The sequence below is a fragment of the Chlamydomonas reinhardtii genome, chromosome 17, assembly GCF_000002595.2.
Source record: "Chlamydomonas reinhardtii strain CC-503 cw92 mt+ chromosome 17, whole genome shotgun sequence".
NCBI lineage: Eukaryota > Viridiplantae > Chlorophyta > Chlorophyceae > Chlamydomonadales > Chlamydomonadaceae > Chlamydomonas > Chlamydomonas reinhardtii.
Genome location: NC_057020.1, coordinates 5,273,914 through 5,295,418, shown reverse-complemented (window position 1 = coordinate 5,295,418; position 21,505 = coordinate 5,273,914). Strand labels below are relative to the sequence as shown.

The following is a 21,505-nucleotide window of genomic DNA, read 5'->3' as shown; positions in this document are numbered from 1 at the left end:
CCCACCTCCTCCCCCACCTCCTCCCCCACCTCCTCTCCCGCCTCTTCCCCCACCTCCTCCCCCACCTCCTCCCCGCCCACCTCCTCCCCCACCTCCTCCCCGCCCACCTCCCCGCCCACCTCCTCCCCGCCCACCTCCTCCCCGCCCACCTCCCCTGCCTCTTCCCCCGCCCACCTCCTCCCCTCCGACCCACGGGTCACTCACGATGCATGGTGACCCCGTCCTCGAACAGCACCAGCCCTAGAGGCGCCATGGGGTTGGAGTAGTCCGCGCGAAAGTCGTCCGTGATCAAATCAAAGCCCGGAGCCTGGTGAGCATGCAGCACGCACAACACAACAACATACACACACACACACATATATATATACACACACACACACACACACACACACGAACACGCGAACACACACACACACACACACACACACGAAGACACGAACACAGAGCGAGAGAGCGAGAGGGAGCGAGGGAGGGGTATTCAGAGCTTGCACATAGGGAATTGTCATGGCGCAGGTGGCGACTACAAGCAGTCAGAAGCCGGCGGTGGGGCAGCCAGCAGCGCACATGGAACGATGCACTGTTACGGTATGCGCCATATGCGTGGTACGGATCCATGGCACGAAGCAGGCTACCGCACACGCGCCCACCGTTGCCGCACACTCCACGCCGCGTTATTCGCGCCCGCCCGCGCGCACTTCCCACGCACCTGGAAGTTTGCTGCCTCGCGCACTCGCTCCGACATGAAGCGTCTAAACGTGAGAATGGTGCCCAGCGGCACCGTGAGCTGACAGCAAGAGGTGAAGAAGCAAATGTTTGTGTTGGGGTTTGGCACGCAGACAGAAAGACATGGCTGGATTGGCTCGGCCGCTGCCGCATGCCTTTGCCGCAACCCTCCGCCTGGCTAGCCGCCTAGCCCTGGTGTTGATACGATACAGGGGTTGATACAAGCATGCCGCATGACGCATGCCATACATCGCGCGCCCAATCGTCGTGGCCAGCCGTCTGTGGTCTGCTCGGGTCTCACCTTGGCCCTGACAAACTGGAAGTCAATTACTGGGTACCGCTCCAACTAGGTACGCGCGCCCAACACCGTGACGTTGCGCCTGCACGGTTGGGGTGGCTGACGGTTGTGAAGGTGGTCATGACACACATGCAGCTTTGGTGCAGAAGCTCCAAAAGAGCGGTTCCAGGCAAGGTTCCAGGCTTGCGGATGTCCAGCGGATGTCCAGCGTGACACCTTCCCCGCCCTTCTGACACGAAACACCCCTGTGGACGGTATGCCAGACCTAGAAATCCTCAACACCCTTCAGGTGGCTATGGTTACCCTAGTCAGGGAGCTGGGGCGTGCTGCGCCATGTGCAAAATCGCACCTCAGCACGATGGGCACCGCCAGTCCCGCGTAATCGGCGTCCGAAATGACAATCCAGTCAACGTCAACCATCATTAGAATCACACTCTCGTCCGCGAATCCAGCGGCAAGCTCCACACCGCTAGAAATTGCCACTGTACTTTCGTTGATGTATTTTAATTTTGTTGTAACTGCGGCTGGGTAAGCGTGAAAGTAAGCTAGCATTAGCAGAACCGGCAATGGGCAGCTCGCGACCGAGGGCCAGACCGAGGGCCTCCAGCGCCACAACATTCCCTTTCTTTATGCCCTGTAGTGCTTGGTTTTTGTTTGCAGGATGTTCCGTACAGTTGAACAAGTCGGCGGGCAATGCTGTTGAAAGAGGTTTTGCCGTGACAGAGTTGAGGTTGCATACAGGGATTCATACTTGTAGGAAACATTATACGATTCAGGCGCGCGCGGTCCTGTCCTGCTGTATGCAATCGGCGTTCCGACGGAATGACACACGTTTCCCGTCTCATCAATGCGGCACGGCCGCACGCGCCCCGCAAAGCTGGGCCAAGAGAAAAAGATACGTACAATGCTAGGGCACGTGCGCTTGCCTTCAATGCCTCAGTGTGTTTGTCAAAAGACTCCACAGATACTGACAGATATCCAACACAAACACAGACGTTCTACGCAGCAGTAGGCATGTCAAGCTTTGCCAAGAGGCGCCCAATAAAACAACCCGCGCCAAACGCCGCCCCCTATTCAATCATCCACAACCAGCCAGCACAACCTCCAACCAATAATGTTGCTGCCAGCTCCACGCCTTCACTTGGGGCCTGGCTGGGCTCATGCGACGCGTGGCGGTGCGTCCTGTGCTGTCGCTGTTTGTGGCGGCGGCGGTGACGGCAACCCCGCCGGCGGCGGGGGATTGCGCCAGTCGTAGTCTTGCAGGTCACGCATGTTTGGACCTACCTCCATTTCCACCTGCGTGTGTCGGTGTGTGTCGGATCGGCAAAGGTAGGTGGGCTCGACAGGTGCATGTGTGTGTGTGTGTGTGTGTGTGTGTGTGTGTGTGTGTGTGTGTGTGTGTGTGTGTGTGTGTGTGTGTGTGTGTGTGTGTGTGTGTGTGTGTGTGTGTGTGTGTGTGTGTGTGTGTGTGTTGTGTGCATTGCCAGAGCGATACTGTGATACAGTGTGTGTATGTGTGCTCGATGCACGTGGTGTGCGCGGGAGGACAGCAACAACCAACATCACCCCCCTGCACCCTGCACCCTGGCCCATAGCCCTTGCCTACCCTGCCGCCCCTGCCTCCCCTGCCGCCCCTGCCTCCCCTGCCGCTTCTGCCCTCCCCCCCGGCCTCCCCTGCCCCCTCGCTCCCACCTCCAGCGGCACACTGAGCTGTGCCGTGCCCTCCATCACTCGCCCCACCACCGCCGCCACCGCCGCCAGCTCCTCCTCCGGCACCTCGAACACCAGTTCGTCATGGATCTGCACGAACACGTGTGTGTGTGTGTGTGTGTGTGTGTGTGTGTGTGTGTGTGTGTGTGTGTGTGTGTGTGTGTGTTTGCGTGTGTGTGTGTATGCCATGTGCGGGCGCATGCACACATACGCACACGCCCGCGTCAGCAGCTCCGGGGCATCACACAACCAGCAAAGAGAGCGGGGAGAGGCCCCTGGGATGCAGACGGCTGCGAGGGGAGCCCTTGGCGGGGGACCTGGCCTTCCGTCATCACAGTGTTGGTTTGATTGGGTATGGGATCAAGTACCATCACCAACACCACAACGAGCAGCAACAAGCAGCAACAAGCAGCAACAAGCAGCGAGGGTCCCTCGTCACCCGCCGTACCTGCAGCAGCAGCTGCGCGCGGGAGTTGATGCCGCCCGGCCCCGGCCCCAGCGCAGCCGTGCATCGCACCATAGCGGCCTTGACGATGTCCGAGGTGCTGCCCTGCGGGGGGTTGGGGGTTGGGGGTGGAGGGGGGGGGGAAATGGCGGTTGGGGCTTGGGGTTGGGGGTGCCGTATGAGTAGCATGCACGCGTGCGTGTGACCAGTGGTGGCGAGACCCCGCACGGCCCGGCACAACCCCACCCGCACCCCGTCCGCACGCACACACGCACACACACACACACACACACACATACACACACACACACACACACACACACATACACACACACACATACACACACACGCACACACACACACACACACACACACGAAGACACACACACACACACATACACACACACGCACACACGTCCTGCCGCCCACCTGGTAGGACATGTTCCCCAGCTCCCTCAGGGTGGTGCGGTCGTCGCGGTCCATCCCCCGCCACCCCGCCAGCCCCTCGTCCGCCTTCAGCCTGTGGCGCATGCATGGGGGCGTGCGGCGTGCCGCATGCATTGTAAGGGGCGGGCGGCGTGAGGCAAAGAACCAAACAGCAGCATTATCAGCAGCGGGGTGAGGCAAGGCAAAGCAATCAGCCAGTCATGAGCTTTCCGCGTAAACACCACCACCTGCTGTCCCCCCGCCCCCTGTTCGCATCCGCTCCACCCGCCAGCATACCAGCATGTGCGCGCGACACACACACACACACACACACACACACACACACACACACACACACACACACACACACACACACACACACACACACACACACACACACACAAACACACACACAGCAGCAGCAGCACCACGCCAAAACCCCGTGCCTCGTTCCATCCCTCCGCTAAGCCAGCGCACCGTAACCAGCCACCACTCCCGCGCCGCCGCTACTCACTTGCCCAGCACCTCCGCCGCCAGCTGCTGCCGCCGCCACGGCTCGAACCGCGCCTGCCAGTCCAGCCACGCCAGCCCCTTACCAGACCAGGCGCCGCGGAAGCCGCGCCGCCGGCCTCGCAGCGATGTGGCGTACCCGCTCACGAAGGCCTGGGCTTTGGTCCGGTCCATCTGGTCGTACAGCGTGGCGAAGACGTCGCGGAAGGTGTGGATGAAGTCGGACGCCTGCGAGCGTATGTTGTGGTTTTGTTTTGGGGGAGGGGAGGGAGGGAGGGAGGGGGAGGGGAGGGGGAGGGAGGTTAGTAGGGGTTTGGGGGTTACAGTTGTGGAGCAGCGGATTGGGTGCGCGTGCTGTGTATGTGGCGCCCACACGCATGTAGGTGGTCGGGCTGCTGGAGCATGCATACGGTATCATCCTCCCGCCCCATGTCGCATGCACTCAGGCGCGCATGCACCCACACGCAGTCGCACACGCACTCATCCACACACGCCGCCACGCAGCTACCCACACGCATTCACGCAGCCACACACACACATCCAGCCAACCCCGCAGCCCCCCACCCAGCCACCCACACACACACAGCCCCCCACCCAGCCACCCACACACGCCGCTGCCTACCTCGTTGTCGGGCAGGCCAATGTCACGTGCCAGCTTGGCCGCCCCCATGCCGTACACCAGACCGAAGTTCTGCGTTTTTAGTGATGACAACAAGGGGCGGGCAATCAAGTAATAAAGAAGAAAGTAAATGCGGGAATATCGCACTTGAGCAGCGGCGACAACTGCCTGTGCGCGCCCGCAATTCGTGTCTCTTCACGCACCCCGCCGCCACACACGACACACAGGAGCTATTCTTCGACCTCCCTCCCTCCTCCCGACTTTCAGTATTCACGGAACCCATTTGCCTCAAGCTCCCACATCGGCACCTGGGCGTCTATCACTCACTCACCACCTGCTTTCCCGCCTGGCGCTGCGCCGGCGTCACCGCCCCCAGCGGCACCCGGAACACGCGGGCGGCGGTCTGGGCGTGCACGTCGCGGCGCTCGCGGAAGGCGCTGGCGAGCGTGGGGTCCTGCAGGTGGGCATTGGGGGCAGTGTGTGTGGGGGCAGCAGCAGTGTAGGGGCAGTGGGGGCAGTGGGGGGCGGGGGTTGGGGTCAAGCAGTTGTGCAGTGCAGGCGGGCAAGTGGCATGACGGTGGGCAGGTGGGGCTACATTCATGATCAGCTAAGGATAGGGTAGACGGAAGGCAATCTTGTGGAAGCGGCAATCGTTACCGACGATGCCGGCCAGCTCCCGGCACAAGTTGGGGGCGGGGCACTCAATGAAGGTAGGGGGTGGGGGTTCCAAAAATGGTTGGAAAAGCGGTAGGAGGTGGGGGTGGGGGATTCAATGTGCGCAATGGATGTTCCCCCCTTACCCCACCCCCATCCACCATTCTTCAGCCGCCTTCCGCACCTGTGTGATGTGCGCAATCACCCACAGCTCCACCCCTCACTCCCCCTCCTCCCCCCCCACACACGTGTGTGATGTGCGCATGAACCCTTCCCACCCCCCACTTCCATAAGTAATCATGAATGCAACCCCACCTGTGTGATGTGCGCAATCACGCGCAGCTCCACTTGGCTGTAGTCGGCCGCCAGCAGCAGCCAGCCGGGCCGGGCCACCAGCGCGCGACGGAAGTTGCGCAGGTGCTCGCCAAACTCCTCCTTGTCCTGCGGGGGCCGGCGGGGGGGGGCGGGGGGGGGGGCGGGCGTGTGTGTGGGTATGGGGGGGGGCATGGGTGTGTGTTGGGGGAGGCATGGGTTTAGGACGGTGAGTTATCCTGTGCGGCCACCGCCATTCGTACAGCGAAAGCATGCAAGCGCGCAAGCAAGCAAGCACCAAGCAGCAACCGGAGGCGCCCGATGCCGCCATCCCCACCCCCATCCCGCCCTTAATCCTGTCCCCGCCCACCACCGCCCCACCTCCCACTCACGTGTGGCAGTGCCATAAGGTTTGCCCCGCTCATGGACAGACGACCCGTGGCAGTGCCCACCTGGTTGAGGGTGGGGTACACACGCCTGCATGGGGCTCATGACTAGTTAAGGAAGTGGTAGAAGAGGTAGGGGAGGTGGGCGGCAGTGACAGCAGTGGCAGAGGTAGTAACAGTGGCAGTGGCCCCTTGTGCTCCTAACAACGCACGCGCACATTGCCCGCCCCCCCCCACACACATACACTCCCTCTTGTGCTCTCCAAGACACGCACACGCACACATACGCAATACCTTCTCCCTCTCCCTCTCCCTCCCCTCCACCCACCCGGTGCGGCGGTCCACGTGCTGCAGGAACAGCCCCGTGTACGACTGGATCAGCTTGTCCAGGCGGGCGTGCTCCATCACCAGGTGTACGACACGGCCCGTGCTGTCGTACGGCGCCATGATCTCCAGATTCTGTGTGCACGGCATAACGGCATTGGCGGCAGCAGTACACGATCATTTCATACGGTACGTACTGCATCATTACGGCCAACAACAGCACAACAGTACAACAGCACGCGAGCGAGATGGGCGCTGATTGTGCCCACCCCATGCAGTACAACCAACCAACCTATCCAACGAACGCAATCCAACCAACCCAACCAACCCAACCAACCCAACCAACACGGCACCTGTAGGCTCATGGAGATCTCCCCGGGCGAGCCGTCCGCCTTCTGCTTGGTGCGCACCAGCCGCGGCACACTGCCCCGCGGCGCGCCCGCCGCCTCCGCCGCCTCCGCCGCCGCCTCCGCCTTGGCGTCCAGCCCCAGCGTGTCGCACAGCAGCTGCCGCTTCTCGGCGGGCGTGGACAGCGGCCAGGCGCGGTGCCCGCCCAGCAGCGCAGACACCTCGTCCAGCACCTGCGTGCGTGTGTGTGAGGGGGGGGGGTTGTGTGTGTGTGTGTGTGTGTGTGTGTGTGTGTGTGTGTGTGTCTGTCGGGATGGGGTGGGGCGCTGCTGGCTAAGGGGCTAAGGGTGATGCCTCCCACATACGTGCAGAGTACGGTACATGCCCACATGGCATCACGCACGTGTGCCGATCGGCCCACGCACCTGCGCCCGGCGCCGCACCGACTCCTCGTGTAGGCGCTGCATGGCGCCCACCTCCACGCCGAACCCCGCCATCTCCATCTCGGCCAAGACCACCTGAGGGGACAGGTGAGGCAGGCACGATGGTGCAGGTGGGGTTGGCGCTTTGATGTTGCATGGAGACGCTTAAACGGTTGGTCCGAAGCAGGATTTAGCACCGTTATCAAGGCCCCGTCATACCCAAACGAAAATAAATCCCATCCGCCCGCCCAACCAGCCGCCCTAGCATCCGCCCACCTGCACCGGCACCTCAACGTCCGTGATTAGCTGTCGCAGGTCCTTGTTGATGCGAGGCTGCGGCTGCTGCTGCTGCACCCCTGGCTGCTGCTGCTGCTGCCCTCCGCCGCCCGTGTCGCCAGTAGCAGCCCCAGCAGCAGCTGCAGGGGCCAGCTGCTGTGGGTGCTGATCAGTGGCTGGTGGCGGCGGCGGCGGCGGCGGAGGAGGAGGAGGAGGAGGAGGAGCAGCGCGCCCGCCCAGAGGGCCCGGCGCCGCCGGCGTCGTCAGGGGCGGCAGCGGTGGCGGCGGCCGCGACGGCGGCGCCGCCGCCACCCGCGCCGCCGCCCGCGCCGCTGCCTCCGTCGCCGCGGCGGCATCTGCCTCCGCCTCCGCCGCGGCCTCCGCCATCATCTGTTGCAGTCGCACGTACGCCAGTGCATTGTGAACGGCCTCGGCGGCGGCGTCGATGCGGGCGTTATGCGCCGCCGCCGCCGCGCCGCCGCCGCCGCCGCCGCCCAGTCCTGCCTGCAGCGGTTGCCGTACGTCTTGGTACTGCGCGATTCGAGTGAGGTCCGACATGACCACCACACTGTCGGGCTTGAGGGTGGAGCTGTGAGGGAGGGGAATGTGTATGTGGGATTGTGTATGTGAGAATGTGTATATGTGGGTGACAGATGAGGGGGGCGGTGATGAGCGAGCTAGGAAAGTTGGGTGCATGGACACGCTGGGCGGACACAGGGGAGCGGGGTTGCATCGCATGCAAGAAAGAATCGCGGAGAACCAGTGTATGCTCGGTGCGGTACGCATGCGGCAGGTGGTGCAGGTGGTGCGGGCGAGGGCAGGATGCGGTGGGGAACAGCCGTGCTGCAGAGGCGCCGCAAATAGCATACGGCACGCCCAGCAGCGGCATGGCCCCACCCCCGCACCCATTCATCAGCCAGGCGCTCGGTTTCCGGGGAATCCCGATTCCGGGGAGTTTTGCCCTTTTTCGGGGAAGATTCCGGGGAAGTTCACCCTAGGGAAGTTTGCCCTAGGGAAGATCCTTTCCCAGAGTGCTCACTTCTCTTGCGGCCTGAACCTCTCCGCGCTGAACACGTACGCGGCAGCCAGCGTGTCGAAGTAGGCGCCCGGCGGCGGCGGCAGCGGCAGGCGGCAGCCCAGCCCCGCGCACGTGATGGCGAAGCGCTTCAGGTCGTGTGTCACCACACACCAGGCCGGCAGCGGCGGCGGCGGCGCCGCCGCCGCCGCCGCCGCCATTGCAGGATCAGTGGCGGCGGATGTGGTAGTGGCGGAGCTGGTGTTGCTGGTGTTGCTGGTGTTGCTGCGCTCGCCGTTGTCAAAGGAGGCGGGGCCGGCGGGGCCCGTGTGGCACAGCAGCGGCCGCAACAGCTCCGCCGCCGCCTGCGCCGTCAGCCGAGGAGCGCCGCCGCCAGAGGCGGCGGCGGCGGCGGCGGCTGACAGCTTGACGTGTGCGGTGTGTAGTGCTGGCACGAAGGGACGCGCTGCGGGCGCGATGCTGCCAGCCCCGGCGGCGGCATCCGGGCTCCTTCCTCCTGCTGCTGCTGCTGCTGCTGCAGTCCCTCCGCCCGCTGCTGCCGGGGTGGGGTTGCTCGCCGCCAGGTACGCGGCCTTCAACGCCGCACCCGCACTGTCCACCGCGGGCCACGCCAGGGAAAGGCCCACCTGCGCGGCAACGCAAGCGGCAGGCCGCGGCACGCGCACGGATCAAGCAAGTCATAGCAAGTGAACTTATAAGGACGACCACAAATCCAAATCACGCACAATGCACGCACATAAGGACGGGCTGAGGAAACGCCGCTGACAGTCCTTTGAGAACTACCGTAAGCCTGCCCGCAGCATCCCAACAATCCACCGTCCCGTCCACAAAGTCAGAAGCCCATTCACACATACACAGTCACAGCCACACCAGCGCGCCACTCACAGGCGCGGCCGTAGGGTCCTCGTCCCCCGCCTGCGACGGCGTCCGCAGCGGCGGCGGCCGGCCGTCCTTGCCGGCCCGCTTGCCGCCGCCGCCGCCCCGCTTCTTGGCCCGCGGCGGCGGCTCCCAGTGCACAAACACGGGTACAGGCACGGGCGCGTTCCCGCCGCCACCGCCGCCAGCAGCGCCGCCGCCGCCCCCGCCACTGGAGGTGGCGGGGGCTGTCAGACGGGAGGTCAAGTACGAAACCAGGTCAGACAACTCGGCGGGCTGGTCGATGGGGCTGTAGCTCACCACCAACGCCTGGCGGCTGGTGGGCGCGGCGGCTGCTACAGCCGCCGCGGCCGCCGCCGCCGCCGCGTGCTCCGGCGGCGCCGCCGCCGCCACCACGGCCGCCGCCTTCACCTCCGTTTCGTCCCTGACCCAGAAGGGAACCACGACTGGCTCGTCGAGTAGCATGACACAGCGCGGCAGGCCGGCCGCGGCGGCGGCGGCCGCCGCCGCGTCGGAGGCGGCGGCGGCCGCCACCGGCGGCGCTGCGAAGGCGGCAGCGGCCGCAGCGGCTGTGGATGTGCGTGGCTTGGCGGCTGGCGGTGGTCCGGGCATGAACACGCGGCGCGGCAGGACGGCAGCGGGTGGTGCAGCTGCAACTGTTGCGGGTGCGGGTGCGGGTGCTGCAGTGGCCGCCAGTGCTGCCGGGGGAGGGCCGACAGCAGGACCGCCACCCACAGCAACACACGCAGCGCCAGCCGCTGAAGGGGCCGGGGCCGGGGCCGGGGCCGGGGCCGGGGCCGGGGCCGGGGCCGGGGCCGGGGCCGGGGCCGGGGCCGGGGCCGGGGCCGGGGCCGGGGCCGGGGCCGTCTGCGCTTGCGCCTGTGCTGACGTGCCGCCGCCACTGACTGTCTCCGCCGCCACCGCCGCCGCCGCCGCCGTGCGCTGACCTGCTGCTGCGAGCTCCAGCGCCCGCCCGCCAGCTTCCGCCTGCTGCTGGATCACATCCGGCTGCACCCCCGCCAGCGATCGAGCCTCCTTGAGCTGATGCTGCAGTAACCCGCCGCTGCCGCCGCCACCGCTGAGGTCACCCGTATCCTGCACCAGCAGCAACACCTCCCGCGCCCTTGCCTCCAGCGCTCCCGCCAACGCCTCCGGGTCCCGGACCGCCGCGCGCTCCCACAGCCAGCCCCACGCCTCGGCGCCCTCAAGCACCACGGCGGCTGCTGCTGCTGCTGCTGCTGCCGGCGGCTGCGAGGTCGCTGACTCAGTGCGCCGTGACGCCGCAGCTGCTACTGCTGCAGGTGATGCTGCTGCTGGTGTTGCTGCTGTTGCGGGCGTTGTTGCTACTGCTGTTGTCGTTCCGAGGGGCAGAAGCAAACTGACTTTATCAGCGGCGGGTGCCAGCGGCTTGCCATCCACCGCCGCCGCCTCCGCCTCCGCCGCCGCCCCCGCCGCCACCTGCACCAGCAGCTGCCTCAGCTGCGGCGCGCCCGGACCCGACCCCGGCAGTCGCGCCATCACGCCATTAAAGCTGGCCAGTGCGAACTTGTTGTCATGTGACAGCTTGGTGGACACACGCGCCGCCACCGCCGCCGGGCCCGCCGCCGCCACGCCCCCCAGCCGCATCACTGCTGGCTGCCGCGGCGGTGGAGCCTTACCTCCCGCCGCCCCCGCTTCCACCTCCGCCGCCCCTGCCTTAAACTCCGCCGCCTCCGCCGCCTCCGCCGCCGTCAGCCCGGCCACTAGGTCGCAGGCGGCGGCGTTGCGGAAGCCGCTGACGGCGGACAGGCCCGTGGGCCGGTGCCCCGCCAGCGCCCAGTAGTCGGGCAGGCGGGCGGACGCCAGCAGCGGGCGGGCGGGCGGCTCAGTCAGCGCCGCACAGGCCGCCGCCGCGTGCGTGATGACCTGTGTGTGCGTGTGCGTGTGTGTGTGTGTGTGTGTGTGTGCGTGTGTGTGTGTGTGTGTGTGTGTGTGTGTGTTAAAGAGCACAAGGAAAACATTGCGCAAAGACAGTGTGTGTGTGTGCGTGTGTGTGTGTGTATATATGTGTGTGTATGTGTGTGTGTGTGTGTGTGCGTGTTTTAAGGAGCACAAGGGGACGGGGCCGACGTGACGCGCGTGTGTGGGCGCTGGGGGCCGCAGCTCAGATGGTAGGGAAGAGAGGGCACGCAAGCAGGCGGGGTGAGTAGGGAAGCCACGTGGGCTGTGGTGCGCTTGAATGGGATGGGCGTCTGAAAACTGTACGCGCGCACACACGCGTACACAGCACACAAGCACACACACGCGCACGCACAAGCACACACAAGCACACACGCACAAGCACACATGAGGCCACACGCGACATGTGTTGTCCGGCACGCACCTGCAGGGGGCGGTTTCCCGCGGGTGGGGCGGCGGGCGAAGCTGACGCCGGCGCTGCGCCCCCCGCCACGTACAGCACCGTGACAGCGTCCCCGCTGGCACTGTTGCCGTTGCGCATAACAATCCCACTGGCTTCAATGGTGCCATCGCGTCTAGAAGCAGCAGCAGCACTCGCACCCCCATCCGCGGGCGCCGCCGCCGCCGCCGCCTCCACAGCCGCCGCCGCCCCTGCCAGCTGCAAAAGGCGCTCATCTGCAGTCAGAATTGAGACCCGGCCAATCTGCGGCTGCTGCTGCAACTGCTCACCACCGGCGCCAGCATCTGCTGCAACCCCAAACAGCCCGTTGCTACTGCCATCACCACCACTGCTGCTGCTGCTGCTGCTGCTGCCCATCATGCTACTGCTGCCACCGTAGATATTGCTGTTCATACGGCTACTGCTGCTGTTTGCCAGCAGGCTGGTCAGACACGCGCTAGACAGCCAACGCGAGCTCAGCACCGGCAGCGGCGCCTGCTCGCCCGCCATTGCCAACAGCGACCTCTGGAAGTGTTCCAACTGCTCCTCCGAGGCATCCCGCTGGTGAAGCGAGGTGTGGGAGGCGGTAGATGGAGCGCGGGCGGCCGAGGCCGCGACGGGCGGCAGCGGTTGGGGCGGCGGCGGCGGCGCGGCTGCTGCTGCCGCCTCTGGCCCGAGCTGGGAGGTCAGCACCTCCCGCAGCAGCAGCTGCTGTAGGTGCTCCTGCTCGTTGCCGGCCAGGCCGCCTCCACTACCAGCAGCAGTTGCAGCAGTGGCCGGCGGCGGCGGTGATGCGGCCAGCGCCGCCGGCGGCGAGCTGCTGCTGCTGTTGCTGCTACTGCCGCCGCTACTGCTGCTACTGCCACCGAGCAGTTCCAGCTCGCGCTGCTGCAGCTGCTCCAGGAGCTCCTGCGCCGCCAGACCCAGATCCAGGCGCCCAGCCTGTACCGCCGCCGCCACCACCGCCCACGTGCCCCCCTGCTGCTGCTGCTGCGGTGGCGGCGGCGGTTGTGGTGACGTGGCTGAGCCCGGCGCGGTCGCGCCCGCGCGGCGGCCGCCGCCCCTGGCCACAGAGCTGCCGCTCTTGTTGCTACTGCCACTGCTGCGGCTACTTTCACTGCTGCTGCCACTGCCATTGCTGCTGCCGCTGCTCCTGCTACTGCTACTGTTACTGCCTGGAGGCTGGGGGCCCAGGCGCGAGAACAGCTGGCGCCAGGTGTTTGCGGCGGCGGCGGCTCCGGCGGCGGCAGGTGGCGACCACTGCGGCGCCTGCTGCTGCTGCTCGTCACCCTGCTGCTGGCCTGCGGCGCCGCTACTGCCGCCAGGAACAGCATGCGCCTGGTGCGACACCAGTAGCAATGCGTCCGGGCGGGCCAGCCGGACCGCCTTTGAGATGCTCAGGAGCGCGGCGCTGGTGGCTGTAGCCGACAGGGGTTCCCCCACCTGGGGTTCGGGTCGTGTCACCGGTGCTGCGGGAATGTGCCGCCGGTTGCTGCCAGCTCCGCCGCGCTGCGGCGCCGTCTGCTGCTGGGTTTGGGTGTGGGTGCCGACGCTGGTCAGCAGCGAGGGAACATCCACCAACAGCACACGTGCACCCCGTGTGGCGGTGCCAGCCCCCGCGGACCGCAGCCCGCTGTTGCTGGCGCTAGGTCCGGGCGCGGAGGATAGCGACGGGGATGGCACTGCGTTGCCATGCTCGGAGGTTTGCGCCTGGCTGGTCGCACCACCTGAAGCCCCAGACGCGAAGGCTGCAATCGTGCCATGGTGACGAGTGCACCCTAGTACTGGCAGCAGGCCGTGCCTAGCGCCCAGGAGAGCTCCCCGCGTGGGCGCTGTCGAGGAGGATGGCGCGACGCACCGAGCTTGCCACGCTGCCTGGAGCGCTCGAGTAAACCTAATGGATGCTATGCGCAGGTCTGCAGACATCCCTAGATTGCAAGAAGCTACACGACTTCGCGACCTCTGAAAAGCAAAGCCATTTGGAGACTGACGCTCACGCATTTGCAAAACGCTTATGTTGCCTCATGAAAGGTAGGATGTAAAAGAATATAGGTTCCGCACAAATTCATAGCACTGCTCGCGATGGGCTCAGGATCAACTGCTGATGTGACACCCCCGCCCCCCCCCCCCATGAGCATGAGCATGAGCATTTACATGGGATCTGACCCCCCCCGGAAGGTATAGTTGGCGAGATTCGGGGACCGTATACAGCCCCAAGCGGCAAGAAAGCACCGAGTGCACCCCCGAAAATGCCCAATCTTTCTCGCCGGAGGGCCAGCATTGGGGGGCGTTTCTGGCGCTTGGCATATGGAGATTCGATGTGGGCCCCCTCACGTCCTAGCACGTCCTGCCTTGCACCCACATGCATGCCCGCACCGCTGGTCGGGCCCCTGCAGGCTGGGCATTGGGATGAGTCACAGCTGCCGCAACCCGGGCGAGTAGCTGTCCGAGTCCCAAGCCTAGTAGATCCGCGCGCACTGCCCGCTACAATTTCATGATTGAAACAGTATGGCCTCTCCTTTCACAAGCTTTCCGTGAACGCGACTGTAGTTTTGACGTTCATAAACCGTGTGATGCTGAGGGGACAGCGTCCTTTTGTTTAGGATAATAGTCTGCTTCCTGATACTTTCATCATGCCAGATCAATACAAACGGGCTTCAAAGTTCGCAAAAGGCGGGCGGTACGGGCCAGAGCTCGTCACGCAATCTTGTGCTCCGTATGTGACGCTTGGTTATGTATAGACGACAATCTCCTAGTTCACATGATCTACGCCCTTATGGCTCGCTAGGCGGGGTATCACTGCTTTCACTCGGCGATTGCCATGCGTGTGAGCTCGTCGCCGAGCCAGCGATGGCTGGGAGCGCGGCAGCTGTGGTCGCGCTTTCCTTTTACGCTAATTGCGCGTGCTGGTTTTGTGGCGTTGTTGGCGCACACAGCAGCCCTCGGCGCTCTTTCAACAGGAGCTGTTCTGCCAAACATCATGGAGGACATATTACAGAGGCATGCATTCATAATTCGGTGAGAGTGATCGCGAGGGGAGTCAGCGTCGGGCAGAAGTGATGCTGACAACGGAAGACGCAGGCGGGATAGGACAGTGTAAGTATAAGCACAATGCGTCGGGCATGCATGAGCATCCCAGTTTTGAGCGTCGGCGTCGCGCCTGGATTTGGTTGGAAATTGCTTCCACGGTGTGGGTGGCAGGCTGGGCGGCTCTGCGCAACCTCTGGCGCGCCACATGCACGAGAAGAGGATAGTTACAGGATGCTGCCCTGAAGCAAATCGGTTACCTTCCTGATGTAGGGCTGTTATTGCAGAACAGGTCGAGCTCCGTCGTGTTCCCGCCTTGCCTTGCCGGTCATCCCTGGGGCCCTCGCATGCGGGGTTTCGACCAATAGTCCCCCCTCTCCTTGAGTGCACAGGTACGGGGGCGTGCCCGTGCCCCCGGTAGTTGACTGGCGCAAGCTGCTGTCAGCACCGGTCAACCAAAAACCCTGTGGCACATCCTTCAGCATCGCCATAACGCAGGGGTAAGCAAGACTGTGGGGCTGCTGCCCGTTGAGGAGCCAGGCTGTGGCGTAATCATTGACACTCGGGAGCGAGCACGTCATGTCCGAAATTATACGGTGCCTCCCAGTCGCTTTGGCTGACGTAACGGCCACTGCACATTGCAGGATTGAGGCGTTGCTGGCCGTCGAGGCGGGTGCGCCTGTGAAGCCCCTGGCAGAGATGCAGCCCGTGCTTTGTAGCGAGGACGTGCTAGCGGGCAAGGCCAACGCGACGACGTGCCCCAGCAGCGGTGCCGGCGGATGGGTGGGCGACGCGTACACGTACGCCATGCGTGTAGGGCTGGCATCGCGGGACTGGTGGACGGAGGCAACAGGTGGGTGTTCCAGACATGGCCTAGTGCTGCGTAGTGCATGAAACACGTGGCGGCCAGAAACGTGGAAAAGGCGGACTGTCCGAGGCTCCGAGGCTCCCAGCGGGCGAGCCGTGCGCCCTGGATCCAAAGACACGTGGATCATGTCGCGCAGTCGCGCAGCTCGCGCCCCTTGCGCATGTCGTAGACGCGCACTTGTATATTTTCAGATATCACATATCTAGACATCAGGCGAGTTTCGTGTTGCTGTCGCAGCGGTGTCAGCGGAACGTGTTTAAAACAGCAGTGGTGACAACTGCTATTCTCTGCGGCTACAAAAACAACTAAGGCAGATGAAAGAGGCGCTAGCGATCTGGGAGACGTTTGTGTCTGCAAACGCTGCACGAAATACGCCATTCAATGGCTCGCGTGGTCACCTCAAATGCGGTGCATAGCGACCAATTGCTATGCCTGCATGCAGGTCGCGAGCCGTTTGTGGAGCTGCTCAAATGCCCCGTGCCGGCCCTGCGGAAGAAGCTCGTTGGCACTGCCAACGGCACTGCCAACGGCACTGCCGCAGACATCACTCGCATTGCTGGGTGGGAGACCGTACCCACATCGGAGCATGCCCTGGCGCAGGTGGGCGTGGGCAAGTGCACATGCCGCGTTGGGCGTACAAGAAGATCCCCCGCAGCTTTCTGGGGCGGCCGCGGGGAGGGCGCGGGTGCACGCAAGCTTGCCTCCCAAAGCGGTTGCAGCACGAATGCATGTCATCCATCCGCGGCATGTGCAACACTGCTGCTGAGCTCATACATACATACACATGCATATACACACACCCTTATGTTCTTCTGGCTCCCACCACACGAGATCCCTATCTACGCCCCGCCGTACATCCCGCCGCAGGCGCTGGCGAACCAGCCCGTGGTGGCGCTGGTGCACGCCGCACCCGACTGGGCCGACTACGCCGGCGGCGCCGGATCCAAATCCGCATCCGGATCCGGATCCGAGATCCAGGTGTACGACGGGGCGTGCAGCAGCGACCCCGCCGACGCCAACCACGCCGTGCTGGTGGTGGGCATGTACGCGGATGCCTGGGTGATCCGCAACAGCTGGGGCCGCGGCTGGGGCTACGGCGGTCACATGTACCTGCGCCGCGGCGTCAACCGCTGCGGCATTGCCAACCTCGCGACCTATCCCGTCCTGCGCCCCGCGCCGGCGGCCCGGCCGGGCAAGCTGGCGCAACAGGCCGCTTGCTCCGCTGTTCAGGTGGTGAGCTAACGGGATGGCTGCGTGCTTGGTGAAGCGTGCGAGCACGGGCGCACGTGCACGGAGTTGTTCCGTGCGTCCTCTCGCATGCGCTGCCCACCCAGGGTGCCAGGAATTCCATGCCATGCCCCGGCTTCACTCCCCCTCTCCCCCTGCCGTGTGTGCATCAGCAGGTGCGCAACACAACGCTGCGTGCGGTGGCGGCCGCCGCGGATGCGCCGCTGTACGACCTGCTGCGAGCCAACCCCCACGTGCTGGTGAGAGAGGGCGCGCGGATGGGCCGTGAATCCTTCCGCTGCTGGGGATACTTTTCTTGACAGCTCATTATCGCGTGCAATTTAGCAAGCAAGCGCATTGGGTGGGTAGCTCACGTTTGGCTGCTCGTTTTGGCTCCTCAATCGAACCACAGGGGGGAGCGGACGCGGTCCTTGGCCCGGAGCCCACGACTGTCTTCATCCCGCCGTGCACCCACGCCGTGCCCACCCCGGTAAGCAGCGGTGCCGCGCCACCCCGCCCCCTGCACGCCTCCCCAGCTTGGGCTGAGACAGGCTGTACATGACCTGCTGCGGGCGCGCAGCCAAAAGCTCTCCCATCCAGCAGTTCTTCTATTATCATGGATGTATTCCCACCCACCCAACCCCCCTACCCCCCAGCCTCCTGCCGAGGCTGCATGTGGTCTGAGCTACACGGTGCAGCTCGCCGCAAACGCCAGCGGCACTGCTGCTGCTGCCGTCATCGCTGGGCGCGAGGGCCAGCTCGGCAACCAGCAGCAGGGCCTCCGCCGCCGTCAGCTGCAGCTGCTGGAGGTGCCTGGCCTGCTGATGGGAGGCGGCGCGAATGAGGCGGCGGCAGCTGAGCTCCAGGTGCGAATGGAGGCGCGGCGGGCGGCGCGGCGCGAGATGCAGCGCACCCGGAGCGCCAGGAGGCAGCTCATCAGCGGTGGGGAGCAGAAGCAGGACACCGCCGCGTCTGCGTCGTCCTCGCTGCCGCGGCTGCTGTTTGGAGAGGAGGAGGAGGATCAGCTCATCGCGTCATTGCTGGGAGGAGGGGGAGGAGGCGGCAGCGCTAGCGACGCCGGGCAGCAGCAGGCACAGCGTGGCCGGGCGCTCCTGCAGACGGGTAGGTCAGGCGAGCGAGGTCGCGATTGATGCACGGCGGCGCCAGTGGATTGCAACGGAGCGTGGGGCGTGGGTTTCGTAGGGGTTCCACGGTGGTGGGGGCAGCAGCTGGCTCGTGGCCGTGTGTGTGTGTGTGTATGCGTGTCTCGCCGCCGCCTACCTGCTGGTCACGTGCAATCACGCGCGCCTGCATTGTGCATGCGTGCGTGCATGCGTGCAGGAGGCACGGACGCGCAGGGCTGTCCTGCCATCGAGGGCTACAGCTTCCTGCAGAGCGTGGACGTCAGGGCCGCCGGCAACGTGACCACGTGAGCGTGCGTGCGTGGCTGGGGGCCTGGGGCCGCCGGGGCCACCTTGTAGATATTTTATCGGAGGCGTGAGTTGGGCGAGCGAGCCAAGCTAGTTGAACTCATGTTACTTCGCGTGTATCCCTGTCGCAGTCCCAGCTGCCAGGGCCCGCTGCCTCGCTCCTTGCTGCTCTTGCGTGCGTGCCAGCAGAGTAGTGTTTGCCACCATCACCCTGCCTGCCCGCCTGCCTGTCTGCCCACCTGCTATGTGTTCCGCCGTGTCGTCAATCTCGTGCCTCGCTACGCCCTGCCGTGCCCCGCCGCCGCCTACTCCCCACCTGCAGCGTCAACATGAACGACGACTTCTCCATCTATGAGAACGCCACACAGCTGGCCGCTCGCTGCTCCAAGACCTGCGAGTGCGCGGGCTTTGTGTCCATTGAAGGCATGTCCGGCTTCCTCAAGACCACGGTCGCGCCCGAGCTGCGCCGCACCTTCAACTGGAGCCCCTGCAGCGGCCTGTATGTGCGCGATTCGCCGTGCGGTGCGTACGGTAGTAGTGCGGGAGGGCTAAAACCTAATTAATTCTCAAACTCCAGAGCGAGAGAGCGATGAGAGTTCCTGCATGTGAAAGTAACTGCTTGGGAGAGCGCGGCGCTGCAAACGAAGAGGGGCGGAAGGGCCTGTGGGGGTCGGTGCTGGATGCGCAGCTGTCGTTAGCTAGGCTGCTAATGCATGGATGGATGAGTAGATCGGCTCACTCCCATTGATGGCTCACGCCTATTGATTGGCTCATGCCTTACGCATGCAGGAGTGGCAGACTATGGGAATGCGGTGCCGCTGTTCCAGTTTGCGGCCGGCCGCAAGCCCGCCCCGGGGACGCCCCGTGCGGGCTATGTGGTGGCGACCAGCATGCCTCTGGAGAAGGCGGCGCAGGTGGGTCGGCTGGGTGGCTGGGTGGGTGGGTGGCTGGGTGGGCGGGTGTGTGTGGGGGGGGGGGGGTTGGGGGGGGGTGGATGGCTGGTTGGTTGGGTGGGTGGGTGGGTGGCTGGTTGGTTGGGTGGGTGGCTGGTTGGCTGGGTGGCTGGGTGGGCGGGTGTGTGTGGGGGGTGGTGGTTGGGTGGGTGGGTGGATGGCTGGTTGATCGGGTGGCTGGGTGGGTGGCTGGGTGGGTGGGCGGATGGGCGGATGGGCGGATGGGTGGGTCGGCTGGGTGGGTGGGTGGGTGGGTGGGTGCGTGGGTGCTGCTGGGCCTGTATGGAGCGTGGATCGATCGATGCGGTGGAGCCGGCGAGCCTGGGTGCTTGCAGCAGGCACCATGTGCACGTATCAACAGAGTACACGCATGATGAGCCTGCTATCTAATAATATGACGTCGCGGCTGGCCTCTGGTTGTGAATGGTTGGCGCAACAAATAAAACCATGCAGATTTGTCAGGACATGCCTGGCCCCTGCGAGATGTTTGGCGCCACATCGGCGGGCCACGGCGTGTCAACCACCGGCAGCCCCAACTGGGTCTTCTTCTTGAGGCAGCAGTTCGTAACGCCTGACCAGCCCACCTACTACAACGGGAGTGCCTCATTCCTGGATGGTGTGTACCTAAGGACCAACCTGCCGCCGCGCCCGCCTGCGCCGCCGCCCGCGCCACCGCAACCGCTTGCGCCGCCGTCAAGGCCTCCGCGCCCACCGGTGCCGCCACCCCTCAGTGAGTTTGTCAGTGAGTTCGTGCTTCCGACCTGGATGATGCCCCAGGAACCTGAAGCCCGTGGCCTCTTGTCAACGTTCGCATGGAACACGCACGTGACTTAATGGGTATGCATGCATGCTCGCCCCTTCATTACTGATTGCCGCAACCTATCCGCAGACTGGTCTCCTCCCCCACCGCCCCCTCCGCCACCGCCTCCGCCGCCACCGCCTCCGCCCCCCAAGGATGCCGTTCGCAGCCCCCCTTTCCCGCCGCGGCCTCCGCCGAGCCCCGTGCCGCAAGGTGCGAAGGACGACGATTTGATTGACTGTTTGTATTGACAACACCAAAGCGCAAAATGCTCAGCTGCTGGACCATGTAATAACAGCAGAGCGAGCAGCGACCTCATTGCCTGCTGGGGGTATTGTGTTTTGATCAGGCGCCCCACTTTGCTAACGTGTTGAACGCGCTCTCACAATTGAATGCTTTTATGGTTACAGGCAAGCGTGTGCCAGGCTACACATATTACCGCATGTGGATTTCCTACGACGACGTCGTCAGCGCCGGCTGGCTCAACCAGGCTCCCGGCGTATCCAGGGCCGACCACCGCGCGACCGTGGCGGCCATGTGTGCCGACGCCTACCCGCGCTGCAAGCTGTTTGACGGCTCCGGCAACATGTACGGCTGGGATGACGCCAAGCCCATCACGGACGTACTTATGCCGCTGTGGGACGACGCGGAGACGACCATGGGCGTGTGGGTTTCGGAGCTGGAGCCCACCTATAACCCGGAGGGTAGGTGGCCGCAGCTAGCTGGACAGCTGGACGGTGGATGGATAGGCGGATGTATGGGCGGATGTTTGGCTGGGTAGCGGCAGGTAGGGTTCGTAGCCATAGCCAATGCCACTGAGTTGCCGGCGCGCCGTCCTGCGAGAGCGCCATTTCCGTACACGCGCACATCTCGTGCCTTTCTACTTGCACGCCCAATCAACATGTCACTTATTACTTGCTTGCTGCTGTGTGTGTGTATGTGTGTGTGTGTGTGTGTGTGTGTGTGTGTGTGTCTTTGCCCGCCGCCACCGCCCGCCGTGCTGCTGCCGCCACAGCCGCGAGCTGCCCGCAGGTGTCCGGCTATGACTTCCACCCGCGCACCGACGTTGTCGCCTCCTCCGACATCAGCAGCGTCGACTTGTTTGGATACGGTTACGTCTTTGGCATGCCGCCCCTGCAAGCCGGCCTGCATTGCTGGAGCTACTGCGACTGCAATGGCTTTGTGTTGCGTGGCAACACCAGCACTATCATTCCCGGCAGCTACAGGTCCAATCCGGCCATTTCGGTGCAATTAAAAATGACGGTGTTGCCACAGCTGCGAATCAAGAAGGACACCTGGGGTTCTTGCGAGGGCCTGTACGTCCGCAGGGACCCCTGCGCCAGCAGTGAGTGGAGGGGTAGGAGGGGAGGGGAGGGGAGGGGAGGGGAGGGGAGGGGAGGGGAGGGGAGGGGAGGGGAGGGGAGGGGAGGGGAGGGGAGGGGAGGGAAGGGGAGGGGAC

General features: G+C 64.7%; 3 protein-coding genes across 3 annotated transcripts in view; 1 reads left to right on the top strand and 2 right to left on the bottom strand.

Annotated features, from left to right (window-relative positions):
• CHLRE_17g736250v5 (uncharacterized protein) overlaps positions 1 to 1,689 on the bottom strand; it is an 11,252-nt gene extending 9,563 nt beyond the window's left edge. Inside the window, exons 1-4 of the mRNA XM_043072548.1 lie at positions 1,371 to 1,689; positions 1,025 to 1,103; positions 707 to 784; positions 205 to 307 (exon numbers count right to left, since the gene is read on the bottom strand). Coding sequence (XP_042915007.1) covers positions 205 to 307; positions 707 to 742 — 139 coding nt within the window. The 5' untranslated portion in view covers positions 743 to 784; positions 1,025 to 1,103; positions 1,371 to 1,689. The remainder of the gene's footprint in view (positions 1 to 204; positions 308 to 706; positions 785 to 1,024; positions 1,104 to 1,370) is intronic.
• Positions 1,690 to 1,737: 48 nt separating this feature from the next.
• On the bottom strand, positions 1,738 to 13,769 carry CHLRE_17g736150v5 (uncharacterized protein). The gene is made up of 16 exons (XM_043072547.1): positions 11,728 to 13,769; positions 9,375 to 11,270; positions 8,493 to 9,115; positions 7,454 to 8,042; positions 7,181 to 7,273; positions 6,761 to 6,988; positions 6,412 to 6,542; positions 6,090 to 6,174; positions 5,701 to 5,826; positions 5,063 to 5,185; positions 4,735 to 4,803; positions 4,117 to 4,340; positions 3,606 to 3,696; positions 3,180 to 3,281; positions 2,714 to 2,821; positions 1,738 to 2,317 (listed from the first exon to the last, which is right to left on the bottom strand). Exons 1-16 carry the CDS (start codon positions 13,666 to 13,668, stop codon positions 2,180 to 2,182), a joined length of 6,567 nt encoding a protein of 2,188 aa, XP_042915006.1. The 5' UTR covers positions 13,669 to 13,769; the 3' UTR covers positions 1,738 to 2,179.
• Positions 13,770 to 14,269: 500 nt separating this feature from the next.
• Positions 14,270 to 21,505, top strand: part of CHLRE_17g736100v5 (uncharacterized protein) — a 24,426-nt gene continuing 17,190 nt past the window's right edge. The window contains exons 1-15 of the mRNA XM_043072546.1: positions 14,270 to 14,760; positions 15,162 to 15,269; positions 15,414 to 15,622; positions 16,080 to 16,237; positions 16,505 to 16,870; positions 17,041 to 17,124; positions 17,277 to 17,354; positions 17,521 to 17,986; positions 18,206 to 18,293; positions 18,617 to 18,816; positions 19,084 to 19,208; positions 19,701 to 19,863; positions 20,137 to 20,259; positions 20,457 to 20,750; positions 21,062 to 21,391. Of these exons, the coding sequence (XP_042915005.1) occupies positions 14,723 to 14,760; positions 15,162 to 15,269; positions 15,414 to 15,622; positions 16,080 to 16,237; positions 16,505 to 16,870; positions 17,041 to 17,124; positions 17,277 to 17,354; positions 17,521 to 17,986; positions 18,206 to 18,293; positions 18,617 to 18,816; positions 19,084 to 19,208; positions 19,701 to 19,863; positions 20,137 to 20,259; positions 20,457 to 20,750; positions 21,062 to 21,391 (2,830 nt within the window). The 5' untranslated portion in view covers positions 14,270 to 14,722. The remainder of the gene's footprint in view (positions 14,761 to 15,161; positions 15,270 to 15,413; positions 15,623 to 16,079; positions 16,238 to 16,504; positions 16,871 to 17,040; positions 17,125 to 17,276; positions 17,355 to 17,520; positions 17,987 to 18,205; positions 18,294 to 18,616; positions 18,817 to 19,083; positions 19,209 to 19,700; positions 19,864 to 20,136; positions 20,260 to 20,456; positions 20,751 to 21,061; positions 21,392 to 21,505) is intronic.